The 27,118-nt window shown below is 48.3% G+C and overlaps 1 protein-coding gene across 4 annotated transcripts in view; it reads left to right on the plus strand.

Annotated features, from left to right (window-relative positions):
• ME3 (malic enzyme 3) overlaps positions 1 to 27,118 on the plus strand; it is a 219,841-nt gene that overhangs the window by 91,298 nt on the left and 101,425 nt on the right. For all 4 annotated transcript variants that reach the window (XM_043451455.1, XM_043451452.1, XM_043451453.1 and 1 more), the window contains 2 exons: positions 10,682 to 10,815; positions 14,000 to 14,149. In XM_043451455.1, coding sequence (XP_043307390.1) covers positions 10,682 to 10,815; positions 14,000 to 14,149 — 284 coding nt within the window. The remainder of the gene's footprint in view (positions 1 to 10,681; positions 10,816 to 13,999; positions 14,150 to 27,118) is intronic.

Genomic DNA, 27,118 nt, shown 5'->3' on the forward strand with positions numbered 1-27,118 from the left:
ATGTTGGAAACAATAAAGCAGTAAAAGTATGCAAGACATGCCTGGCAAAGGGGCACGTTGTTTGTTAACATCATCCCTGCCCTCAAAAAATGTATTGTCTTGAAGGGAAAGGAAATAAATACCATATAGTGCAATACTAAATTGCTTAGTGACAGCCTTTATGCAAATGAATTTATTTACAAAATAGAAGCAGCCTCAAAGACATAGAAAACAAACTTGTTATTCCCAGGGGGAAAGACGGAGAGGGGTAAATGAGGAGTTTGGGACTAGGAGATACACACAATTATTTATAAAATAGGTCATCAACAAGGACCTACTGTGTAGCCCTAGGAACTATATTCAGTATCTTTTTCTTTCTTTCTATAGTTTATATAGTTTTTAATTGAAGGATAACTGCTGTACAGAATTTTGTGGTTTTCTGTCAAACATCAACATGAATCAGCCATAGGAGTCACAGCCTTTTTAAAATGCCTTTCTGCCACATCTTTGAATCTACAAAGAGATCCCAACGTCAGTGTTCTTACTCAATCGACACAACCACCCAGTTGTGTCAGCAAATTCAGAGAGATGAGGTCACTGCCCGCAGAATCACACAGCTGGAGAGTGGAGGGCCTTACTGGAGGCTTTGGTCTTACGGTCCCCCCACCAGTGTGGGCTGTGTGAGGCAGCACCTCCGAATCCTGGTCGTCATCCCACGGAAGGGGGATTGGACTGTAGGTCCCGCTGGAACCAGACGTGCACCTGTGTGCACCTTGTAGCCAGGCAGCCTCTGTATATTCGCAGCCTGCGGTACCAAAGCCCAGGCTTCGAGCCCAGGCTTGTTTAGGGTTCGTTCTCAGCGCTCTGGAGCAATGTCTCCCACTCTCCTTTTGGGAATTGACAGTGTGTTTCTGGATCTGTGATTGTGCCCCTGTTCACAGAAGCGTGTCTGGAAGGAAGCCTGTGTCTCAGGTCTGTGTCTGCTAAGACTTCTCAGTGCTGGTGCTTCTGAAGCCCCCCAGATATCCATCTCAAAGGAATGCCCAGGGGCCTTCATAAACCTGGGGTTCAGTCAGAGAGCAGCAGCCACAGTAATCTCACTTCCTATCACCAGTGGGAATCCACATCACCCTCATAAAACTCCCAAGCAAATAGAGTCATGAAAAAATATGCAAGAGCAGGAGGAAATGCCTTCCATCCCCTAGCAGCTAATCAGCTTGAATTGTACAGTTTCGCAGCTGACTGCCCCCAGCCGTGGCTCGTCTCTGCTGTTGCAGCTGATTGGTGGAGGAAGCTGGCCACAGCATAAGCCTTCAGCTCAAAGCATGACGTAATGGTGGTGGAACAGAAACCCTTACTGTTACACGTGTGTCTGCTGATCCTTCCTTCCAGCAGCGACACTGCTCCAAGGAAACATGGCTACGTGTATGTCATGGGCCAAGCACATAACCTCAGCGGCACAAGCACAACTGTTTTTCTCATAGGCTGATGGGCCCAGAGCTGATACAGAGGAGCACTTAGCAGTGGCCGAACCACTAAGGTAACCGGCTGTATTTGGAAAAGCAGAATAATTCCACCTCCAATCAAATCAAAGTCAACTCAGTTGGAGGTGTTAGTTGCACAAGCGTGTCCACCTCTTTGCGACCCCGTGGCCTGCAGCCCGCCAGTCTCCTCTGTCCGTAGGATTCTCCAGGCAGGAATACTGGAGTGGCTAGCCATTCCCTTCTCCAGGGAATCTTCCCAACCCGGGGACTGAACCCAGGTCTCCCGCATTGCGGGCAGATTCTTTACCGTCTGAGCCAACAGGAGGCTCAACTCAGCCAACAACCTGTTTAACGTGGCCACTCTCAGGAGCCGTTCAGAGCAAAGAATGTGAACTTGGGAAACATGTGGGTCTGGGTTTTGCTCCTGGGTCTTCCATCCACCTGCTGTGTGACCTTGCCTAACTACCTTTCCAGCCTCAGTTTTCTAGTCCATAAAATGGGGATAACAATCATAGGATTGTTAACTCAGGGTCGCTGTGGGGATTAAATGAGATGATTGGTACACAGTGCCTGTCTCAGTGCCTGACCTAACCCTGTGGGTGCGCTTGTTATTGCTATTGGTGATGATATTGTTGTGTTTCAGCCTGTATTAGCTGCTTCAAAGTGTCTAGTTCGCACTACCCCGCGTTTGTTAATTAACTGATGCTCAAGAAATCAAGCAGGAAATGCCCTTCGTGTGCTGAGATGTATGGCACCGACTCTAAGAGAGAGGGGAGAGCTGGATGAGGTAGGGTATCAGGGAAGACCTCCTGGAGGAGTTGGCCTCAACTGGGGCTTGGAAGATGCAAGAGGGATGCAGTCAGAGCATGCTGGGCAGGGGTCCTGATGTGAACCAGAGTGTGACAGGCAGAGTGAGCGCGCCTGCTGGGGGCGGGGGGCAGTTTGATGTGGGGGCCACACAGGGCTGCAGAGGCAGGAGCCTGGCCTGAGCCATCGGAGGCGTGACTACGCTGGATGTGGTGATGTCCCTTCAGCCCCCCTCTGCCGGATGAGCTCCCGACCACCCTCCAGGGCTGTCTCCAGCTTCTGTACTGAGCCCCATGAACAGATAACAGTGATAATAATGAGAATATTGGGGTTCCCTGAGCACTTCTGTGTGCCAGTACCCGTGCTGAGCATTTCACACTCGGTACTTCAGTGAATCCCACCGCCCGTGACATGGGCCGCATCCCATTTCGGAGGTCGGAGCAGTGCCCTGCCCAAGGCGGAGGCCCCGGATCACCTGTACACGTTAATCCACGTGTCTTTGCCGGTCGACCCAGAAGCGCGTTTCTTTTCGGGTTGCCTAATGGGGTACACCTTGGCACAAAGTAGAAACTCATAGATGTTTGAAGAATGAGTGAAAAGAGAGTGTCAAGTGTTCAGCAGGACTCTGGAGCCGGAGGCAATAGGCAGATTGCCAAGAGGGGCAGGGAGCCCTCCTGTGGGGAAAGCTTAGTTTGTGAGGAGCTGGGCACTGGGAAGCCTGGGTCTCTGGACGGCAGGAGCTGGGACGGGCCGGCCTGACAGGCTCACTGCCTTCGAGCCACTTGATGGTGTGCATGCTCAGTTGCTAAGTCATGTCCGACTCTCGTGACCTTGGACAGTAGCCCACCAGGCTCCTCTGTCCATGGGATTTTCCAGGCAAGAATACTGGAGTGGGTTGTCAATTCCTTCTCCAGAGGATTTGATGCTGGGATCTATTTAAATGTCTTATCTCTGGTGCCAGTCTCTGATGCCAGTAAGTTTTGTCCTGGGTTGAGCCTACGGGTGGAATTCAGCGGCTGGGCCAGAGATGCTCATTCAGGCAAGAGGATATGACAGGTAAGGTCAGGGGTGTTGGCTGAAAGCTTAACCCTGCCGCAGCATAGGCACCAACCAATCAAAACAGTCCCAGACCTTTAGTGCTATAGCGGGATCTTGAAGCCACCCGCTTTGCCAAACGTTAACCCATTGTTTGTTGATCTTGGGGAGGTTCCAAAGGTTCCCTGGGAGAAGCCAGAGCAGGTTGGGCGGGGCGCCTGGCTGGGGGGGGGGTAGTCTGAGAAGCGGCTCTGTAGCAATTCAAATATTTTAAAAAGAGTCACAACTGGTAGATTCCTATCAGTGTGTCGTGGCTGAACACCCCAAGGTCGCTTTCTGCTAAGAGAATCAGCCATTTTTCAAAACCCACTTATCCTGTTTTGAAGATTTTGTTAAAACTTGATGATATGGGGCTTCCCTGGTGGTCCAGTGGTTAAGAGTCTGCCTTGCGATGCAAGGGACACCGGTTAAATCCCTGGTCCAGGAAGATCCCACATGCTGCAAAGCATCTAAGCCCGAAAGCCAAGCCCACGTGCTGCAACTCCTGAAGCCCACGCGCCACAAGAGAAGCCACCACAGTGAGAAGCCCAAACCCCGAAACCAAGACTAAGCCCCGCTCAGCGCAGCCAGAGAAAGCCTGCATGCAGCAGTGAAGACCCAGCGCAGCCAAAAGATCAAATAAAAAATCTGTAACAACAAAAACTGGATGATATGACCCAACACTTTATTTGCCTAAGCATACAGAAACCATAAATTCTCAGTGCAGTAAGAAGGATTAAGGACTTCCCCCATGCCCCTGCCACCATCAACTTCTCCATGTTGTACAAACCCTACTCCTACCTTAGGGCTCCTGGTATACCTTATGGATATTATCCAGGCCAAGAGCCTGAGTGCTTTCTCTTATAGAGTTCTAATACTTTTCTCTTGCAACCTAGTGAATCATTTTGTGCCTGTCCTATTTTGGAAGCCACAGTAAAGCTAAAGTACCTGCATTTCTTCTCTGCAAACTTATAAATCTGAGGTTGCCTTAACATTAGTTTCAGGGTGAAAAGAAACATAGTTTCAGGGTAATTAATCCCTGAAATTACCAGTTGCTAAACAGTCATACTTTTTCCTGAAATACCAAAGAAGTTGGTGGCAGTCAGCCAAGAGAAACAGCCTTGTAGAGAGACTCAAACTATTATTTAAAGCCAAGTGGTCATTAACAAAGATGATGTCATAATTAAATGTCCTGGCCTGCCTGGGATCCTGGATCCAAGGAAAGACAATTCCAGTCTTTACTAAACCAGTGAAAACTCACCTGCCTAATAGTGTTCAGTGAAAGTACAAGATGTTTCCTGCAAAAGAATCAGGGACCTCGGTGTCATACCAAGCTTGCAGAGGTGATGGCCAGCACAGGGAATTTGTGAACTGGTGACTTTGGGCTTTGATGACAAAAACAGTGGGAACTGTATGTGCCCAGAGTGCTTTGCAAAGTGCCATGAGTCGTATTTTCAGAGTCGAGCCTACCCTAAGATAGGTTTTTCTTACAGTTCCAGCAGTTCTTCTGAGAGGAGGAACAATTCCTCAGGATTTTTATAAGCTGAGTCATCATTGCTACTTTATAAAAACATAATCACAGCCCAGAACTCGTAGTTTCAGATTCCCAAGTTACAAAACAAAAACGAAGAGGAATTGGGAATAGCCAAGGACTCTAACTTTTATTTACTTTTTCCCTCTATTTCTCTTTTTTTCCCACCCTTCCTTCACCCCCACCATCCCAACTCACATTTTCTGAGGTCCATCTCGCCAAGGTCCTGGCAAGGTACACACTATGTACGTGGCAAAGATGCAGCCGCTCCTGAATAGAGACGCAGACGGAGGAAACAGACATGTGGACACGAGGTCAGGGGATGAATTGGGAGATTGGAGTGGACATATGTGCACTGCCACGTGTGACACAGATGGCTCGTGGGAAGCCGCTGTGTATCACAGGGCGCTCAGCGTGGTGTTCTGTGGTGACCTAGAGGGGTGGGATGGTGGCGGGCAGGAGAGAGGTCCAAGAGGGAGGAGATATATGTGCACATATAGCGGATTCACTCCATTGTACAGCAGAAGCTAACACAGCATTGTAAAGTAACCACACCCCAATTTTTTTAAAAAAATGCAGCCTGTGATCAAATCTTGGTTCTGTCACTTACCTCTAGTCAAAGAAATCGTCAGGAAAAAGGTTATCACACCAAATGGTTGTAAGATGCATCCTGGTTTAAGAAACGATAAAATATGGGTCAATGGCTGTGCAACTTCAGGAGCTTTGAATAACGTCTTCTGCTCAGCTGTGTCCTCTGTACCGTAGAGGGTGCAAAACCTCCTCGCAAGGTGATAAGGATGGAGTGAGATTGGGTATTTATTAGTCCTTTTCTTAGAACTGATGATAGCGTCAGCTAGGTGGGATGATCAGTATATGGACTTGAATCGCCCTGTCATTGTGAAATTCCCTGTAAAGGCTCAGTGGTAAAGAACCTGCCTGCCAATGCAGGAGACCTGTGTTCGATCCTTGAGTCAGGAAGATCCCCTGGAGAAGGAAATAGCAACCCACTCCAGTATTCTTGCCTGGGAAATCCCTCGGACAGAGGAGCCTGGCAGGCTACAGTCCATGGGGTCACAAAAGAGTCGGACATGACTTCGCGACTAAACGAGAAGCACTTGTACTCATTGTAGATGAGGTATTTTCCAGCTGGTGGAAGAGTGAGAAGAGCTGGTACTTCCTACCCATTCAAGCTTCTCTCCCCAAGGAAATCTGGGGAAGCTAGATAGCCATAAGTGTCAGTTAGTTTTTACTTCTCACCTACACAGCCTTCTCTTCTACAAGGAACCTTGCATTACCCGAGACTCATTATGAAGAGAGGGCTTAACCCACGTTGCCCCAGGTATCATCAGCCTTGACTACAATGGGGGTCATAAGAGCAGTATTAATTAATGAATTGGTTAATTAAGAACTGTTCTCAGCCCCCTACACAACCCTCCCCCCTTGGGGATTCTGGTCTCTTCCTTGTTAATGTCTGCCACCCACAGAGCCACTCTGGGGCTCACTGCTTCGGCCACTGCCAGGGTAAGAAGGTTGAGGAAGCCTACACTGGCTTCTAGGCAGTTCTAGGGCAGACCTCGTTCAGCAGAGCCACACGGAGTCCTACATGGAAGAGGTGTCTTTTTTCACCGGGTGTTGCTCTTCTTCACTTTAGGATAAAGGCAGGGCAGTTGGGGAGCTCATGTCCCCCAGTATCCCTTTTGAGGACAGTTCCTGCACCTTCTGCCGGCAGACACCTTCTCCAGAGGGTTTAACCGGGCCAGGGAGCAGATTCCATGACGGCTTACTTACCCCTGCATCTCCCTGCCCGTGCCCAAACCAGAAGGGGCCATTCTGTGCAAGACACTGGTCAGAGAATGAAAAGACAAGCCACAGACTGGAAGAAATATTTACAAAACACACGTCTGATGCAGGACTTGTATCCAAAATATGCAAAGAATTCTTTTAAAACAGCTTTTTTGAGTTACAATTCACATACCATACAATTCACTCATTTTTAGGATACAGCTCAGTGGTTTTTGGACATGATCCGGTTTTGACTTTTTAAGTTGTGGTCAAGTATATAGATATAAAACAAGATTTGGTTAAACCATTTTTAAGTGTACAGTTAAGTGGCATTAAGTACATTCATAATGTTGTGCAACCATCATTACTATCCATTTCCAAAACTTTTTCATTGCCCTAAGTAGAAACTCTGTTACCATTAAGTAATAACTCACCCAAGGCTTCCCCACCACCCAGCCTTTAGTCATCTCTAATCTACTTTCTGTCCTGATGAATTTGTCTATTCTAGATATTTCTTGTAAGTGAAATCATATAATATTTGTCCTCTTGTATCTGGCTTATTTCATTTAGCATAATGTTTTCAAGGGTCATCCATGAAGTAGCATGTATCAGAACTTCATTCCTTGTTATGTTTGAATAATTTTTATTGTATGTGTACACATTTTGTTTATCCATTCATGTGTTGATTCCACCTTTGGCTGTGGTGAATAATACTGCAGTGAACATCTGTTTTAGTTTCTGGAATGGAATTGTTGGGGTCATATGGTAATTCTGTTCAGCTTTTTGAAGAAATTGGAAGCCATTTTCCCACAGAGGCTGCAACACTTTACATTCCTACCAGCAACATACAGGAGTTTCAGTTTCTCCACATCTTCACCAACACTTGTTATTTACTTTTTTTTTTTTTAATTACAGCCATCCTAGTGGGTGTGAAATGGTTATCTAGTGTAGTTTTGATTTGATTTTCCCTGATGGCTAATGGGCTTCCCCAGTAACTCAGACAGTAAAGCATCCGCCTGCAATGCAGGAGACCCGGGTTTGATCCCTGGGTCGGGAGGATCCCCTGGAGGAGGGCAGGGCAAGCCATTCCAGTATCCTTGCCTGGAAAATCCCATGGACAGAAGCCTTGGGGGCTGCAGTCCATGGCGTTGCGAAGAGTTGGACACGACTGAGTGACTAACCATACACACAATGACTAATGATAGGCTTCCCAAGTTGCTCAGTGGTAAAGAATCCACCTGCCAATGCAGGAAATGTGGGTTCCATCCCCGGGTGGGGAAGATCCCCTAGAGAAGGAAATGGCAACCCACTGTAGTATTCTTGCCTGGGAAATCCCATGGACAGAGGAACGTGGCAGGCTGCAGTTTGTGGGGTTACAAAAGAGACGGACAAGATTTAGCAACTAAACAACCATGACTAATGATGCTGTATATTTTTTCATGTGCTACTGGCCATTTGTATATCTTCCTTGGAGAAATATCTAAGTCATTTGCCCATTTTTTAATTGGGTTGCTTTTCTTTATGTTGTGTATTGTATAAATTATAGATTCTGAATATTAAGCCATTATTAGACCTGTGATTTCCAAATATTTTCTCTCATTTTGTAGGCTGTATTTTCCCTTCCTTGGCAATGTTCCTTTATGCACAAAAGTTTTTAGATGGAGTCAGTTTATCTAATTTTTTCTTTATTGCCATTTTGGTGCATATCTAAGAATCCATAGTCAAACCCAAGGTCATTAAGATTTGCCTCTGTGTTTTCTGTAAGAGTTTTATGATTTTGGTTCTTATATTTAGGCTGTTGATCCATTTGAATTAATTTTTGTTTTGGTGTGAAGTAGGAATCCACTTGAATTCTTCTGCACGTGGCAATCCGGTTGTCCCAGCACCCATTCTTGAAGACACTATTCTCTCTCCATTGAATGGAATTGGCATCCTTGTCAAAAACCAATTTTCGTAGATGTATGCATTTATTTCTGAATTCTTGATTCTTTTCTATTGATCTGTATGTACTTATGCCAGTACCACACTGTTTTAATTACTGTAGTTTTATATTAAGTTTTGAAATATTCTTTTTAAAAATGGTTTTGGTTGTTCAGGGTGCCTTGCTATTCCATATGAATTTGAAAATTGACTTTCCTATTTCTGCAAAAGAGGCCATTCAAATTTTGATAGGGATTGCATTAAAACTGCAGATCTAAGAACTATTAAAACTAAACAATAAGGAAAAAAGAGTAAAAAAGGCAAGAATTTTTGAACAATACTGCTCTAAGAAAATGTACAGGTTAAAAACAAGCATATGAAAAACAATGTTCAACATCCTAGGTCAATAGAGAGTTACAAATTCAAGCAATAATAACACACCACTACATATGGTGGGCTACATCCCATGGGATCTCAAAGAGTCAGACACAACTGAGCGACTCACACACACACACATATCTATTACAAAGACTAGAATTTTTAAAACTGACAATACCAATTGCTGGAGAGGAGGTGGAACAACAGAAACTCATTCGTTGCTGGTGGGAGTGCAAAGTTTTACAGCCTCTTTAGAAAACAGTTTGGCAATTTCTTAAAAAGCTAAATATAATCTTACCATGCATGCTCAGTCGCTTCAGTCATGTCTGACTCTCTGCGACCCCGTGGACTGTAGCCCACCAGGTTCCTCTGTCCGTGGGATTCTCCAGGCAAGAATACTGGAGTGGATTACCATGCCCTCCTCCCGGGGAATCTTCCCGACCCAGGGATTGAACTCCTGTCTCTTTTGTCCTCTGCATTGGCAGGTGGGCTCTTTACCACTAGCGCCACCTGGGAAGCCCCCAAGGGATACAGAGCCAACTAAAAGAGTTTTCGATGGCCAAAACTGGAACAGTTTGAGCAAAAAAAATTAGACAGTATTGGATCATAACCCAGAGCATAAAACAAATAGCCATGAGTTCATTCTAATATAAATAAATGACTGAATAAATAAATAAGTGAGGGAGTAGAGACAAATCTATGTCGAAGAAGTCCAAGAAAGGCGTAACTTCACCGTGGAGAGACCTGGCAAGCACTTCTTCAGCCAGGTGATCTTGGTCAACAGCAACAATGATAAGCTGTGTTGCTCATATGTGCCTTGATCTGATGTGATAAAAATGGCCTTTACCTCTGCGGGCTTCCTCTTCAAAACCCATTAGCCCACTTCAGTCATGAGAGAAACATGACACTAATTCCAGTGGAGGGAGAGTGTACAAAATATCTGAGCAGTCCTTCTCAAAACACTCCAAGGTCATCAAAACCAAGGAGGCTCTGAGAGACTGTCAGAGCCAAGAGGAGCCCCAGGAGACCCGATGACTACATGGAATGTGGGATCCTGGATGGGATCCTAAAAGAACAATGAAAAAAGAAACAGGTGAAAAAAAAAAAACTAGGAAATCTGAATAAACCAGGGGCTTTATTTAATAATAATGTGTCATTGTTGATTCATTAATTCTAACAAATGTACCGAAGGGATGGAAGATATTACCAATAGGGCAAACTGCATGAGGAGATACAAGGGAACTTGGCACTATCTTGTCAATTTTTCTATAAATCTAAAACTGTCCTAGGGACTTCCCTGTTGATACAGTGGCAAAGACTGTGCTCCCAATGCAGGGGCCCCGGGTTCGATCGCTGGTCGGGGAAGTGAATCCCACATGCTACAGCTAAGATCCAGAGCAGCCAAATGAATAACAGAAAATAAATAAATGTTAAAAAAAGAAAACTGTTCTAAAAATAGAATACATTTTTAAAAGCAAGTATAAACAGAAAAACCCTGGTAATATACATGTTTTCCATGTTTTTGTAAGAGGAAGCTAGACTCCAGAAGAGCCAAGATGACTGATGCAGGATGGCCCGGCTACTCAAAAGGCAGCGGTGGGCTCCGAGCCCGGGGCCGTCGCTGCTGAGTCTCAGCGCTGTTGGCGGGTCTGGGGATGGAACCTCCGCTGCTCTGGGTTTCCTGCACACCCACTTACGTGCATGCGTGTCTTCCTGCTCTCCCCAGGGCATGGCCTTTACGCTTGAGGAGAGGCTGCAGCTTGGGATCCACGGCCTCATCCCGCCCTGTTTCCTGAGCCAGGACGTCCAGCTCCTCCGGGTCATGAGATCCTACGAGCGGCAGCAGAGCGACCTGGACAAGTGAGTGCTGGGCGTCTGTCCTCTCACCCGGGCTCCGGGCTCCGCTGTCTCCTGCGGGCCTCAGACGGTCTTCTGGACACTAGCTGGGAAAGGCCAAGAGCCCCGAGAGAGCCCAGACCCAGCCTTGCCTTCTACAGGGTGATGGTCTCCCTGAGGGCCCGGGCTTGTTATGATCGAGCCATGGTCCATGTGTCCTGGGAGGACTGAGAAGGTTGCCTGAACTCCGACAGTGGGATCTGGTTGGGCCTTCTGGAAGTGATGAAATCAGAGTCAGCCCAGGAAGCACCAGTAGTACCAATGGAAGTACCAATGGACGTCAGCATTCAGCAGCAGGGTTCACGGAAGGATTTCACTCAGTGGGAAGGAGGGGAGCAGAAATGTAGGAGTATACACAAAGAGTCTGATACAGCTGAGCACGCACGCACGTAGAGAAGACAATTGTGGACACAGCAGCGGAAGGGGAGGGTGGGACAAACAGAAACTTAGAATGGATAGCTAGTGGGAAGTTGCTGGAACACAGGGCGCTCAACCCAGTGCCCTGTGACAACCTAGAGGCGTGGGATGGGGGTGGGGGCGGGAGGGAGGTTTGAGGGGGAGAAGACATGTGTGTACTTATGGCTGATTCACGCCGTATGGCAGAAACCAACACAACATTGTAAAGCAATTATCCTCCAAGTAAAAAAAAATGTTTAATCTATAGTTAAAAAAAAACACATAGGGACAGATGGGTTAAGGAAGTGGCACATGGCCCAGGTTCCCGGAATAAAAGGACCGCGGTGGAGCAGAGGGGAAATGGACAGGGTCACAGGGAGGACCTGGGATGCCATCCGTTGGAGGTTTAGGGAGAGCCCCGCCTCCCCTCTGGTTTCTCCCAGTGGGGATGTCGACAGGAAGAGTCAGTGGGTGTTCTCAGGGTCCGCTTTGTCTGTCTTACTTAAGAAGGTAGTGACCTTGCAGGTCTCATGGCTATGAATTGGCATAGCCAGTATTTGCACACAGACAGTTAGCTCCAAAGTCTGTGCTTTGAACCTCTCTGCTCCCCCATAGGTAAGAGGCAGTGAAGCTTAGTGGCTACAAAACTAGCCTGAGTTCAGATCCTCATTCTATTATCACTTAAGAGCAAAAGTTCCTTAGTCCAAAATGAAATTCGCCTACCTAAAGATATTAAACCCTAAAAATCAAAGTCCAGAATCCTCCCCTTTCCAGTTCTTTCCAGCTAGATGGGCCTCACTCACATGCCTGGGAAGGTATGCCAGGCTCAAGGGGCAATGGATGTGCCTGATCCTGTGAGCTCAAGGGAGCTTGCTCCTGATAACCTCTCTGACCCATTCATTATGGGAGCCCTTCATTTCAGCAGGAGCTTAGGGGGAAAGGCTAAGGAGGCTCCCCAGCTTATGGGTAAAGACAGTGGTGTCAGCGCTGGTAAGTGTATAAGGACCGGTTATGGGGCCAGGGGGTGAGGATTTAAAGCATTTGCCAATTTCCATGGTATAGATACTCCCACCATGTTCAATTTCAGCTTATCAACTTGACATCACTGAATGCGGAGTTGAGAAGAGATGTGTACTAGTGGCCACTGAGTAAGGAAATCGTTAACACTTGTAATGAGCTAAGATCCTGACTCTTCTAAGCATAAATACCCCTTTCCTAAATAAAAGTGCCTTCTAGAGCATAGTAACGGACCGGTGCCTTTGCTGAGGAAGAAGAGGCTGAAGCCCTAAGAAGTCACAGGACTTCCTCAAGGTCACGCAGCTCGCGAACAGCAGAGCTGGGATTCACACCCAGGAACCTGACGCCTTGCCCAGGGATCGTTCCCCTGTCAGATCATTTCTGTCACGCCACTCCATGCCAGGGCCTCATGCACCCTCATTATCTCTCCCAAACTTAAAGGTTGTGATATCAGCTGCCACTTACACCTCATTGGGCCACCCTGGTGGCTCAGCTGTAAAGAAATCACCCGCAACGCAGGAGCTGCAGGAGATGCGCGTTCAGTCCCTGGGTCAGGTCCCCTGGAGGAGGGCATAGCAACCCACTCCAGTATTCTTGCCTGGAGAATCCCATGGACAGAGGAGCCTGGTGGGCTGCAGTCCATGGGGTCGTGAAGACTCAGACACGACTGAGCAACTAACACTTTCCCTTTCACACCTTACTGGGAATTTCAGTCCCTCGGTTTTTTTCTCCCAGACTGTTCAGTGTGAAGTGTAAATGAAAGGCCCTTTTTCCTGGCTTACTGATTTCAGGATTCAGGAAGTAGGCATGTTTGCAACATGCTTCCTGAGATCACTTGGTGCTCAAACACTTGTGAACTCTGCTTGTGACAGGAACCAGGCCTGTGTGACAGGAAGGACCAGTTCATATATCACCAGTCTGCCTAGCACTTTCCCCGACCTTCCCCCAGCCCCAGAATGCAGTTATTCTGCTGTTGTTCATTACTGTCCACATAATTATAACCTAACTAGCTATCTTGCATCATGGCTGAGAGCATAGATTCTGGAGTCAGATTGCTTAGGTTCAGATCTCTTGGTGAATTATTTCACTTCTCTGTGCCTTGATTGTCTCTAAAATGGCCAGATAGCAATTATATCCCAATAAAAAAATAAAATGACCAGAATTATATTATCCACCTTACAAGTCATTGGGGCTTCCCTGGTGGCCCAGATGGTAAAGAATCTCTATGCAATACAGGAAACGTGGGTTCGATCCCTGGGTGCAGAAGATAACACTGGAGAAGGGAATGGCAACCCACTCCAGAATTTTTGTCTGGAAAATCCCATAAACAGAAGAGCCTAGCAGGCTGCAGTCCATGGGGTCACATAGAGTCGGACATGACTGAGCGACTAAGCACATATCCAAGTCATTGGGAGGCATGTTCCCCGTGTCAGATTAGTTAATGAAACTGTTGAGAATGGCACCTACAGCGTGTGTGATAATAAGGGCCATTGTTGTTGTTGTTGTTAGTCACTCAGTCGTGTCCGACTCTTGGTGACCCCATGGGCGCCATAAGGCAGGTCATATTCTCCACATTTCATAGGTGATGAGACTCATGCTTAGAGATGGTGATTTGCCTGTGAAGGTGTCGTTGCAAGTAGCTGAGTGGGAGCCCTGGGTTTCTACGTCGAGGGCCGTCTGTGCTGCCGTGTGGGGTGTTCATGTCATCAGCTTGGTTCTTGCCTCTTCTCCTAAGGTACATCATCCTCATGACCCTCCAGGACCGGAACGAGAAGCTCTTCTACCGCGTGCTGACCTCAGACGTGGAGAAGTTCCTGCCCATCGTGTACACGCCCACCGTGGGACTGGCCTGCCAGCACTACGGCCTGACCTTCCGCAGACCCCGGTGAGCGGCCTGGGGCCAGGGTTCCGGGAGGGGCCGTCTCCTGGCGGGGAATCTGTCTTCCCTCTGGCCTTGCTTGCTGGGACCCTGGAGGTGCTTCCTGGGAGGAAGCAGCCCAGCAAGTCGTTTGTTTTGAGCTTTCGCTCTGGGAAATGAGCCCATGTGCAGAGAGGTGAGCTGAGACAGTGTTTAGCAAGGGGACCTCGGAGCCTCTCCACCTCCAAATAAGAAACACCCAACATGTTGTTCAGAGTTGGCCCGGGAGGTATTTCAGCTTGTTTTTCTCTCCTTTATCTACCCACCACTCCCTCTCTCCCCCCTCCAAACCCCACTTTCCCAGTCATCTCCACAGTGCAGACAGCTCTCCTGCTAATTCGGGTCAATGAATAATGGAGTGCTGGATACCAGAGACTGAATTCTTTTGCTGATTCAAAGAAGCAGCATTCCTTTTTTTGGGCTCGACTCAGATTCCACTCAAAATGTCACTTTATTCGGCAAAAATCTGGCACAGCATTTTCTTTCAGAGCCGAAGAATTTGGGGGCAGTTTTCTAAAGAGGTCACCTGTTTGTTTTTTTCAGGGTGAGTTCAGCATATATTTATTTTAAAAATGAAAAAGGGAAAATGGAAGGATTTTCACAAAGTGCTCAGTGCAAGGTAATTGTCCACACATAGTTCTAGCACTGATGATTAAAGAGCTCCTGAGTTTATTATATGGTGTGGGACATTGTTTCAGCCTATGTTAGAATACTGTGCACAGATGTGTAATTTACATTTATGTAGAATTTATAAATCTGTGTTATAAATCATGCACTGTGTGAGGAACATGTAATCATGGATCTGGAACATCTTTCATTCATTTGGATAAGCAGTATTCCAGTTCTGAAGCCAGCATTTGGGATGAGCACTGCAGACCAGGGGAGTTCCTGGTGGTACCCTTGGTAGAGGGCAGCATGTCCCACTTCCTCTGGGTGGGCGTGTCCACTTGCTGCAGCATATTTGACCTCGTCACACAGAGCATCCATGTTTCTGCCACCCTGGGGGCAGGGGACAGTGCGTCCAGACTACAGAGTTGATCTGGTCTTCAGCCTGCCTCTTTGAATGGGAAAGAGTCATCCCTGAAACCAATCCTGACTGATACATTGGGAGCTGATGGTACATTTCTGAAGGATGCAGGACCCTGTTTAATACCTCCCAGTTCCTACTCAGAGATGGTCCTTGCAGATCCTCCCTCCTTAAATATCTGTGTGTGCTCAGATGTGTCTGACTCTTTGTGACCCCATGGTCTGTAACCCACCAGGCTCCTCTGTCCATGGGATTTCCCAGGCAAGAATACTGGAGTGGGTGGCCATTTCCTACCCCAGGGGATCTTCCTGACCCAGGGATCGAACTTGCATCTCTTCCATCCCCTGCATTAGCAGGCAGATTCTTCAACACTGCACCAGTGTCACTGCCCTCCTCTGAAGCTATCAGCAGCTGCCCGGGGCTTAAAGAACAAGGGCCAACATTTTGACAAAACTAAGCCCGGCACAGCCCAGCCCATCCTCAGACATCCCGCGTTCTGACTAACCTGGTCTAGTCTCCTTCCCCAGGCATGTCTGGCATTCTCCGCAGGCCTTCGCCCATGCCGTCCCCTCTGCCTCAGATTCCTGTATTCTCTCCTTTTCTCGTTCTCTACCCAGCAGAACTCAGGTTATCACCCCTTCCAAGAGTCAGCTTCTCTGATCTGATCGGAGAAACCCTCCCTGACCTGCCCCAACCTGAACCACTCACTCCCTTCTCAGTCTCCCCCACAGCCCATTACATATATTTCTATTCCATAGTTTTATTTTTGGTGCTTTATATTTTTAATTATTTGTATACCAACCTCCTCTGTTGTATAGTAACTAAGTCATGACCAACTCTTTTGAGACCCCATGGACTGTAGTAGCCCACCAGGCTCCTCTGTCCGTGGGATTCTCCAGGTAAGAATACTGGAGTGGGTTGCCATGTCCTTCTCCAGGGGATATTCCCAACTCAGGGATCAAACTGCATCTCCTGCATCGTCAGGCAGGTTCTTTACCACTGAGTCACCTGAGAAAGCCACTAACTTCCTGTACTGGGACACGGGTTTCTAGAGGGAGCTGGAAACGCATCGGATCCATTTGGCCAGTAATTGGCATTCTGATGGGACAGTATGGCCTACTGAGTGAGAAAAAGAGCTAGGTCTTCGCAATCAGTTCTGTGGTTTAGTCTCCCTGACCTTAGGCAAATTTCTTAACCTTTCTCAGCCTTAATGTCCACATTTATCAACCAAAGGTATTAAGGCTACCTACCTGAAATAATCATTGTGAAGGTAAAATGTGATAATGTGGCCGGGTACCTGGCATCAGTGTTAAGTTTCCTTCAGTAACTACTGTAGGAGGAAGGCAGGACTGATACATGCAGAGTTATGTTACATGTCTATATTTTTCAATGTATGCAAAGAAAATTGAGTCATCGAACATATAATGAACTAATGTGTAATTACAGACAAGATCTGGGTCTTCCAGATTCACTGTTTCCTGAAAAGGTCCTTTAACCCTTAAGCGTTGCAGCTAAGATTGTATAGAAACACACGGCCATCCCACTCCCCTCTCCCACTCCCAGGCTGTCTGGGAGCCCTTCTCCACAGGATCAAATGGACTAGACTGTGAATTCAGCTGTTGGCTTCAGATTAACTAGTATTAGACTAGTGATGCTTTTGAGCTGTGCTGCTAGAGAAGACTCTTGAGGGTCCCTTGGACTGCAAGGAGATCAAACCAGTCCATCCTAAAGGAAATCAACCCTGTATATTCATTGGGAGGACTGATGCTGAAGCTGAAGCTCCAATAGTTTGGGCACCTGATCTGAAGAGCCAACTCATTGGAAAAGACCCTGATGCTGGGAAAGATTGAAGGCAGGAGGAGAAGGGGATGACAGAGGATGAGATGGTTGGATGGCATCACCAACTCAATAGACATGAGTTTGAGCAAGCTCCAGGAGGTGGTGAAGGACAGAGAAGCCTGGTGTGCAGCAGTCCATGGGGTTGCAAAGAGTCAGACTCAACTTAGCAACTGAGCAAAGATGCAAACTAGTGATGGGTGGAGAAGGAAATGGCAACCCACTCCAGTATTCTTGCCTGGAGAATTCCATGGACAGAGGAGCCTGGTGGGCTACAGTCCCTGGAGTTGCAAAGAGTCAGACACAACAGAGCGACTAACACACACACACAGTGACGGTAGAGTTTTCCTCAAGGGTCCACTCCAGAATCCAGAAATTTGAATTAATGAGCATTTCTGGAGCTGCTGGGCATCATGTTACACACTGTGAAGTTACCCCCAGAGAACAAAATACAATTCTTGACCTAAAGCTATGAGTTGAATATGATAAAAGTTAAACAGCAACAAGAGATTTAATAGGGACAAAAGATTACAGGAGCGCAAGGGGGAGGAAAATTTGTTTTCCTTGAGGGCTGCAGGAATGCTTCACCAGAGGGATGACATTTGAGCTGGTCCTTGAAGACTTAATAGGAATTCCATGGGTGGAGAAGAAGGGAAGGGCATTCCAGGAAAGGGCTTGGTTTTATCAGCTCTGTAGAGAGCAGGGCAGTCAGCTCACTCGGGTATCTCCCCATCTCCTCTGCCTGGCACGGAGGGCCAGGGGAGGGATCCACTGGCTTATAATGGATCTTCCCCATGTGCTAGAAGGTTCATTTGGAAACGGTGTCATTCATTTCACAAATGAGCAAACTGAGGTGGCGGAGGAAGGGAACTTGTCTGAGATCACAATTGGTAAGCAGTTTGTAAAGTGAGAGTTCTGACTCTGGAAACTGGGGAAAGCCACACCAAGGAGATGATATTTGAGCTGGGCCTGAAAGATGAGTGTGAAGAACTGAGACAGAATGTCTTTGTCTATGGTGAGCTAAGCATGCCCACCTCCCCCTGGAAAGAATGCAAGGCCTCTGAGACCTCACGGTGGGTGAAGCAGGAGACTAGAGGGGCGGGGTAGGAGAATTGATCTGTGGTTCTACCTAAAACGTGGTCTCCTTCTCACCATGCAAGGGGGTTGGCTTAACAGGGAGCTGTTTCACACTCGGGTCCAGGCCTCACTGGTGGTTCTCCAGTGGGTTAGTGATGGAGAGGATCATAACAGCAGAGTGGGGGGTTCATATGGGTGGAGACCACATGAGCCCAGGAGCCAGGTCAGCCTGTTGGGTATAGAGAGGGTGCTGCAGAAGGTGGACATGTAGCCTGGGAAACAGATATGTGACGGTCCAGGCAGGAGGACGGCAGTTGAACTAGAACCAGGAGAAAAGTGTCATCACAATAACTGCTGGCTAAAGGCCAGGCACTATCCTAAAATCTTTACATAGATTGTTGTTCAGTCGCTAAGTTGTGTCCGACTCTGTGACCCCATGGACTGCAGCACGCCAGGCTTCCCTGTCCTTCGCCATCTCCCAGACTTTGCTCAAATTCGTGTCCATTGAACCAATGATCTATCTAACCATCTCATCCTCTGCCACCGCCTTCTCCTTTTGCCTTCAATGTTTCCCAACATCATGGTCTTTTCCAGTGAGTAGGCTGTTAGCATCAGGTGGCCAAAGTATTGGAGCTTCAGCTTCAGCATCAGTCCTTCCAATTAATGTTCAGGGTTGATTTTCTTTAGGATTAACTGGTGTGATCTTCTTGCAGTCCATAGATTAACTCATCTAATTATCACAGCTCCCCTAAGAAATAGACACTGTTATCACCCTATTTGTAAATGGGGAAACTGAGGCGCAGAGAAAACTTGCCCAGAGTCACACAGTTCATAACCAGCAAAGCCAAGACTCGGACCCACAGAGTCTGAAGCAGAGTGTGGACAGGTAAGCAGCACATCACGATGCTTGCTGTAGTTTGGGGCTGTGCACATTAGGTGGGTATTTGGGATGGGGTATCCTTGCCACTCCTGGAATGTGACTGTCTGGGGGTCTCAGATGGGGGTTGCTGTATTCGTTTCCAGAGCCTCTCCTGGGAGGGCATGATCCCCTCATCCTGGGCTGAGGCAGACACAGGCAGACTGAGCCGTCGCCTTGGGTTTGTCAACGACTAATTGGCACTTGCCATCTACCCATCTGCCTCTACAAGGATTAAGTCGTGTGCTGCTACAGCTGCTGACCTTCAATACACCCTAAAAGGAATTCAGGGTGGAAAGCAGAAATGAGGCACTCTGTGCTCAGGGGGAAAAACTGGCAGGACAGGTCTTCAGGTCCTCTTTAGATATTTTTCAGGGTCAGATATTATGAGCCCAATTCTTCCATCTCTCCACATCTAGAAAAGCACTAAAATCCATGGTGACGACTGTTGCTCGTGACTAGCTAAGTCTTCACGAGACTAGTAGAAACCTTCTGGAAAATACGTGCTTGATGGCATGTATTCCCTTCCTTCACCAAAAATCACATACTGACCTTTCCCCGCTGCCTCCTTGGAGCAGTTTCTCAGAGCTGTCTGAGGTGCTGTCTCCTGGGGGCTGCCGCCCTCATCTTGCCCCAAATAAAATTTAACTCACAACTGTCATGTTGTGCATTTTTTTAACTCAACAAATTCGTCCTGCATGCTCTGGGTACAGATTTCCTGCAACTGCTTTGCAGAACCTTTCCTCAGATGATTACCCAATCAAGATACCTGACTTGTGACCTTCTGAGCAGCTGCTCCAGGCATCCACTGGGCCTCTTTCCAGGTGTTGACTGCACCCCTGTCTCGCTCCTAAGGGAGAGTCTGGGCTCCGCCCCAGCCCTGAGCGTCCTCTGAGCCTGGCTGGGAAGGGCTTCACAGATTAGCATCCGACAGGAGGCCAGCCCCAGGCCAGGAGGGAGAGAGCCAGCGCCTCGTCAGTTCTGAAATGATAAACGTTCCTGTCAGTCCTCTGTGAAAGGACCTCCCCTACCACCACCCCCGAAGCGAATTAGATCCAGCTGAGGCTAAAATGGGCTGCCCTGGGGTCCATCGGTAAAGAATCCACCTTCCAAAAAAAAAAAAAGAATCCACCTTCCAGTGCAGGAGATATAAGAGACATGGGTTTGATCCCTGGGTGAGGAAGATCCCCTGGAGAAGGAAATGGCAACCCCCTCCAGTATTCTTGCCTGGAGAATCCCATGGACAGAGGAGCTGATGGTCTGCAGTCCACAGAGTCGCAAAGAGTTGGAGACAGCTGAAGCGACTGAGCGCGCATGAGGCTGAACTTGACGCTCTGACATCGCTGGGGCTCTGCGTCACCTCAGAACCCCTCGGGAGATGCCCGAGTATCTCAAGGACACCTGAGTACCCCCCGGGCGGGTGAGACACAGCAGAAGGGGCTGGGCTCGATGGAGCCTCCTCTGCCCCTTCGTGCTTCTCCCCCGTACACGCTCTGCTTGTGTGTCCGTGGGCCGTGGGTCCTGGCCAGCTTGGCCTGAAGCGTGTGACTCAGAAGAGATAAAAGCCAAGCGGAGGGCGGCTGAGAGTAATACCGCCCAACCACACAGCGAGTGTGGCGAGGAGGCCAGCCTGGCGTGGGTAGCTGCCCAGTGTGAGCGAAGAGTCTCCCCTCACAGTCCAGCCTCTGTGGCGCTGGTAAACAAGACACCTCACAGGCAGGCACATTCTCAAGGGACACACGTGAGGGACACGCAGACCTGCAGGGCAGCATCCCACGGAGTTAGAGCCCCGGGCGGGAGCCCCGAGGCCGGGTCAGCTCCCGGGTAAGGGCCGAGCCGGCTCGGAGCCCAGCTGCTCCCCGTCCCCGGGCCTGGATCACAGGAGCGGCCCCCCGCGTGGGGCTCCGCTGAAGGTCGGACGAGCTGTGTGTGAACGTGCTGGAGAGCTCCGCACAAGCTTGAGGGGGTTTATTTTCTCAGCTTTTCTCCGTCCCCAGCCCACCTAAAAGGATGAGATTGAGGCTCACGCTCACACCCTTGGGTTTCCTTCCTCCCTCTCTCAATGCCCGGGGGGCCCTTGCCTCATTTTTTCTCTTTTTTCACACTGCCTGCTAAGTGGCTTCACTCATGTCCGACTCTTTGCAACCCCATGGACTGTAGCCCACCAGGCTCCTCTGTCCGTAGGATTCTCCAGGCAAGAGTACTGGAGCAGGTTGCCATTTCCTCCTCCAGGGGGATCTTCCCAACCCAGGGATCCAACCCACGTCTCTTGCGGCTCCTGCATTGCAGGCGGATTCTTTACCATCAACACCACCACTAGGACCTTTTCATCTTCAGCCACCTCCACCCACCCACCCACCGACACACACACACACACACACACCCAGCATAATTGGGAGGCAGGCAGAAAGACACACACACACACACACACACCCAGCATAATTGGGAGGCAGGCAGAAAGACACACACACACACACACACACACACACACACACCCCCAGCATAATTGGGAGGCAGGCAGAAAGCAAGGCTTCGTCTCCTCAGAGCAGCTGCCTCCTCCCTGTCCTCAGGCACCAGCGCTGACTCCTCCGTCGGAGCCCACTCCTGCCAGTCCTGCCCAGGTCCCTCTGCCAGGCTGTTTCAGCTGTGAGGCCGGAAAGGCTCCCGAGTGCAGACAGCGCGGGTCAGCAACTGGCCCACTTCCTGTCCCATCTGGCCCTTTACTAAAAGGGTAAAGACCTTTAGACCCTTACTAAAAGGTAAAAGACCCCAGCCTTGGGGTCATGAGCAGAGCTCTGGGTAAAGGGTTGGGAGACCTGCTTTCTCGCTTTGACTCCTTAGACTCAGGAGAAGGTGGTGGGGTTGGAGTGCATGGCTTCTGTGATCTCTTTCAGCTCTCAACATTCAGCATCTAGTAACCCAAGCCCTGAGCTTCCCTGGTGGCTCAGGAGGAGAGAATCTCTCTTCCAATGTAGGAGACACAGGAGATGCAGCTTCGATCCCTGGGTCGGGAAGACCCCCTGGAGAAGGAAATGGCAACGCACTCCAGTCGTCTTGCCTGGAGAATCCCATGGCCTGAGGAGCCTGGGGGCTACAGTCCAAGGGGTCGCAAAAAGAGTCAGACACGACTTAGCGACTAAACAGCAACAACAACCCAAACTCCATAGCCACGTTGGAAGCAGGATGCTCAGCTGAGCCATGGTCACATTATGGAACTGAGCCGAAGTTTCTCCCCCTGAAAAATTAAGAGGTCGGATTCGAGCAGTAGTTCTCAGGGGCAGCTGGGGCGCTGAGAGCCTCTGGGGGCTTTTAAGCATCGTCTGTGAGGTGGGGCCCAGGCAGCTTTAGTTTTCAGAAGCTCCCCAGCGATTCTCATGAGGAATCGCCGAACAAGATGGTCTCTGAAGTCCCTTCCAGCTTGGATCTTCTGTGACCTGCTGAGAGTCGATAACCTGCAGCCCAAATCTTCCAGGCCCACATCTTTAATACCCAAGCCTAATATATTGAAGACAAAGGGGATTTTCCCTGGTGGTCCAGTGGTTAAGACGCCACGGTCCCAATGCAAGGGGCCGGGTTCAATCCCTGGTCAGGGAACTAAGATCCCACATGCCCCAACTACCGAGCCCTCAAGCCACAATTGGAGAAGCCCACACAACACAGTGAAGGCCCAGCATAACCAAAAATGAAGAGATAATAAAAAATTTAAAAAGAAGAAAAGGTTAGGGTCATGATAAAGTAATAGAAACATATCTCCAGCTCAAACCTCAGCAACCTAACTGTTGAGTCCCACTGCCAAGCTCCCTCCTGTCTCATGCACACACAGTGAGTGGGGGTAAGTGGACAGGCGGGTGGAAGGCAGCCTCACGTGTGTTCTCCCCCCTCCCTGCCCCCAGTGTCTTCCCGAAGCCTCTGTCATGCACAGAAGTCACCTGTCTCCCCAGCTGCAGTCCATCCTCGGTCAGCAGTTGATGAGACAGGAAAAATCCTCAGACCAAAGGTGACCCATCATTCAGGTGAGGATGTGACCAGTGCCTCCTGGCTCAAAAGGGGGGCCAGTCTGAATCCTTTCCAGGAACTTGGACGGACAAATGGGAAAGGTTAGATGGAGAGAATTTTCCAGGTAGGAAGGGAAATCAAGGCCAAAGGATGCTGCGATTTAAACTTTGGACTCAGGTCGTGGTAGACCAAAGGCAAACGCCAGCTATAAAGGAAAAGGAAAAAAGAACAGGAAGTATAGGAACAGATCTGTGGAGGGAAGACAGGGCAGGTGGAAAGAAAGAGGGGAAAACAGGCAGAGGGAGTGACGGTCCCCAGAGCTGCCTCAGTTTACCCTTACTTTCCACTCCCGTTCTTCACAAATTTACCATAAACTCTGTTTCTCCAAAGGTCACGTAGGTGAGCCTCTGATTTCGGTCACTGGAAGAGCCAGACTGAAAAAGTGCTGTGAAATTAGATGGATCTGATTAGTCCCCTGATCTCCTTGTTAATTGGGTGGACAGAGTTAACAGATTAAAGTAGGGTGTCTCAAACTTCTGTTGTTGTCTTTGTTTAGACCCTAAGTCGTTTCCAACTCTTTGCGATCCCATGGACTGTGGCCCGCCAGGCTCCTCTGTCCGTGGAGTTTACCAGGCAAGGATGCTAGAGTCTCAAACTTTAGGGTGTACTGAAATCACGTGGAGGGCTTGTTAAATAGATTCAGAGACTTGACCTAGCCAGCAAGTTCCAGACACTGCTGATGCTGCTGGTGCAAGGACCACACTTTGAAAACCGCTGGATTAGGGACTTCCCTGGTGGCCTAGTGATTAAGAATCTGCCTTCCAACACAGGGGAATCGTGTTCGGCCCCTGGTCAGAGAACTGAGATCCCACATGCCGCGTGGCCACTAAGCCTGTGCACCACAGCTGCTAAGCCCGAGCCCCACAGCCAACGAGAAGCCCTCGTGTCTCAATGAAAAGGTCCCACGTGCTGCAGCTAAGACCCAGTGCAGCCAAATAATAAATATGTTTTGAAAAAGAAAAGAAAGCCACTTGATTGAAGGCTGATGAAAAGTCACTCGCTGAGAAATGAGTCAAGACGATCTGAAGGAAGCAGAAGAAGTAGGTCTTTCCAGACCCCACTGTGCATTCACAGAAAAAGCTGGGAGTCCTGAGATGGAGGTTTTGGTCTCAGTTTTAGAAGTGTTGTTGTTGTTTATACGCTAAGTTGTGTCCGACTCTTTTGCAACCCCGTGGACTGTAGCCCGCCAAGTTCCTCTGTCCATGGGGATTCTCCAGGCAAGAATACTGGAGTGGGTTGCCATTTCTTTCTCCAGAGGATCTTCCCGACCCAGGGATTGAACCCGAGTCTCCTGCATTGGCAGGAAGATTCTTTACCACTGAGCCACTAAGGAAGTCCTTTAGCAGGGCCCCTCAGGAAATCCCTCCCCCTGTATGGAGCTCAGTTTCCTCATCTATAAACCAGAACATTTTATTAGGTGATCTAGGGGGCTCCCTCCAATCCTTATAATCTGTCATTTTCAAGCAGATTGGAACACACTGGCTATAAATTTGCCTCTAAGGTTTCTGGCATTTAAGGGAGAAAAAGGCAAAAGTAGATGAACACACATTTTCTGACAAGAAAAAGTGTTCAGGCTTATCTGCGGAAGTGTCATTTGGCTGAGAGATCTGATTCACACGTGGGCATCTTCTTAGACAGGCCAGCTGGCGGCCCGGGATCTGTTCATGGATGGCTCGATGCCAGGGATTGGGAACTGACGCTGGAGTAGATCTGAGGGAGCCCTCCCCGAGCGTGAAGATGTTCAGCTATTATTGATGCACGTGTCACGTGGAGTAAGTGAAATTGTATCTGCATCCCGCATCAGTGAATCACTTTGAGACAGAGAGATGGAGGAGAGAAGGATTTTTTTTTTTTAAGTAAAGACTATTCTTTTAAGAGCAGTTTTAGGTTCACCGCAAAACTGAAGAGACAGTACAGAGACTTTGCATGCACTCCCTGCCCCCACACATTCATCGCCTCCTCCATAATCAACATCCCTCGCTAGAGTGATCCATCTGTCACAACTCAGGAACCCTCACTGACACCTCATTATCACCCGGAGTCCTTAGAGTACCTTGGAGCTCACTCTTGGTGTCATACATTCTGTGGATCTGGATAAAAGTATTACATAGCCTCACACAGGGTATATTCACTGCCCTAAAAACCCTGAGCTCTGCCTGTTCATCCCTCCCTCCCCCACCCCACTCCTGGAAACCACTAAGGATCCTGGTATTTTTGTGTCTGAATTACACCGGTTTCAGTCACTGAGGGGCATGGCTATTGTTGTTGTTTAGTGATTAAGTTGTGTCCATCTCTTTGCGACCCTGTGGACTGTAGCCTGAGAGGCTCCTCTGTTCATGGCATTTCCCAGGCAAGACTGCTGGAGGGGGTTGCCATTTTCTTTTCCAGACTGCCTTTTTTAGGGGAGGCTTAAAGATTTACACACAAGCGAGTGAGTTTCTGCTTCATTGATGTGACCTGCCTTTAGTGTTCTGAAGGAGCAGCTTCCCGGGTGGGGAGGACAGAGGCCACCCTTCCGTCCATGAGCCTGGCTGGGTGTAGGTGGCTGAGAGTGAAAAGTTGGGAAAAGTTGAGTGGCCCTACATGGCGAGATTTTATTTTTCTGTTCAAGCTGGAAGCAGATGAGCTTTATTAACTAGAACAGGATGTTCTGAGTCTGACTTCCTTTAGCCGAAGGCAGATTTCCCTGGCAGTTCAAACAAACTGATTTTTGTTTCTGTTTTATCTGACTCTGTCCTTTTCCTCCTTTGTCCCTGGCAATCCTAACCATGGTGATCAAAAGAATAGGTGTGGGAGAATTTCCTTACTGAGAAGGAAATCCGTACATACAGGCAGGAGTTGAGTAGACCTTTCCTCAAATAACCTTGATCTCTCATTAACCTGTAAAATGCACGAAAGCTTGTATTTGCTCACAGAAACACACTCACAGAGAACAAACAAGTGGTTACCAGTGGGAGAAGGAAGGGGGAGAGGTGAGATAGGGGTATGGGATTAAGAGATATGAACTACTATGTATAAAACAGATAAGCAACAAGGATATATTTATTATACAGCACAGGGGAAAATAGCCATTGTTTTTTAATAAATTTAAATGAAATATAATCTATAACAATATCATATCACTGTTGTACACCTGAAACTAATGTATTATTTTAAATCAACTATACGTCAATAAAAATAAAAGCTTGTGTTTGCTCAAGCTAAGTTCACTCCCAAAAGAGTGGCTTCTTAAGAGATGCTGCAATTAAAGCAAATGCTTTGAAAGGTCCCAGACTAGAGGACGAGCAAGATCATTGTTGTGGAATTTCTTGAAGAAAAGTGAAGGCTGTCTTGCCAGAAAGAACCCCACCACCAGCTGGCCAACCTCCAAAATCCAGTGTCGTATTCATGTCCTTGCACCCACAGGAACCCCCCAAATTTCTCAGGTGCCCTGGATGGGTAACACTGAAAACTTCATCTATAAGCTAGTTTCTTAGAGACTAACATTAAACCAACATCCAGGGATCCCCAACCTTTAGGATCTAATGTCCGATGATCTGAGGTGGAGCTGATGTACTTAATAATAGAAATAAAGGGCACAATAAATGTAAGACACTTGAATCATCCCCAGACCGTCCCCCTCCCCAGGCTGTGTGTTTCATGAAACTGGTTCCCAATGACACAAAGATTGGGGACTGCTGCACTAGATCACAGGGATCGGGACTTAGGAAGGAGAGGTTTTGCATGAATGGGAAAAGGGATAGGAAAGAATAGATCAGGAATGTTGTGTCTGAGGTGCTGGAGATAGAAGCAAGACTCAGGCAGGGAGCCCCAGTGCGGCATCAGCATCGTCCAGGTTACAGGAGGGACCAAGTGAAAAAACTAAAAAGACAAAGGGTAAAGTGGGTGGTAAAAGATGGACTTCTCCAACTGGACACAATTTCTCATATGAGCTCCTCTCCTGCACCAAAAACTTTAGGAGGGAAAGGAACTATGTTTTTTTCTGCCCTGTGTCTCCCATGGCGCCAAGCGTGGTATCTTCAGG

The sequence above is a fragment of the Cervus canadensis genome, chromosome 29, assembly GCF_019320065.1.
Source record: "Cervus canadensis isolate Bull #8, Minnesota chromosome 29, ASM1932006v1, whole genome shotgun sequence".
NCBI classification, from domain to species: Eukaryota; Metazoa; Chordata; class Mammalia; order Artiodactyla; family Cervidae; genus Cervus; species Cervus canadensis.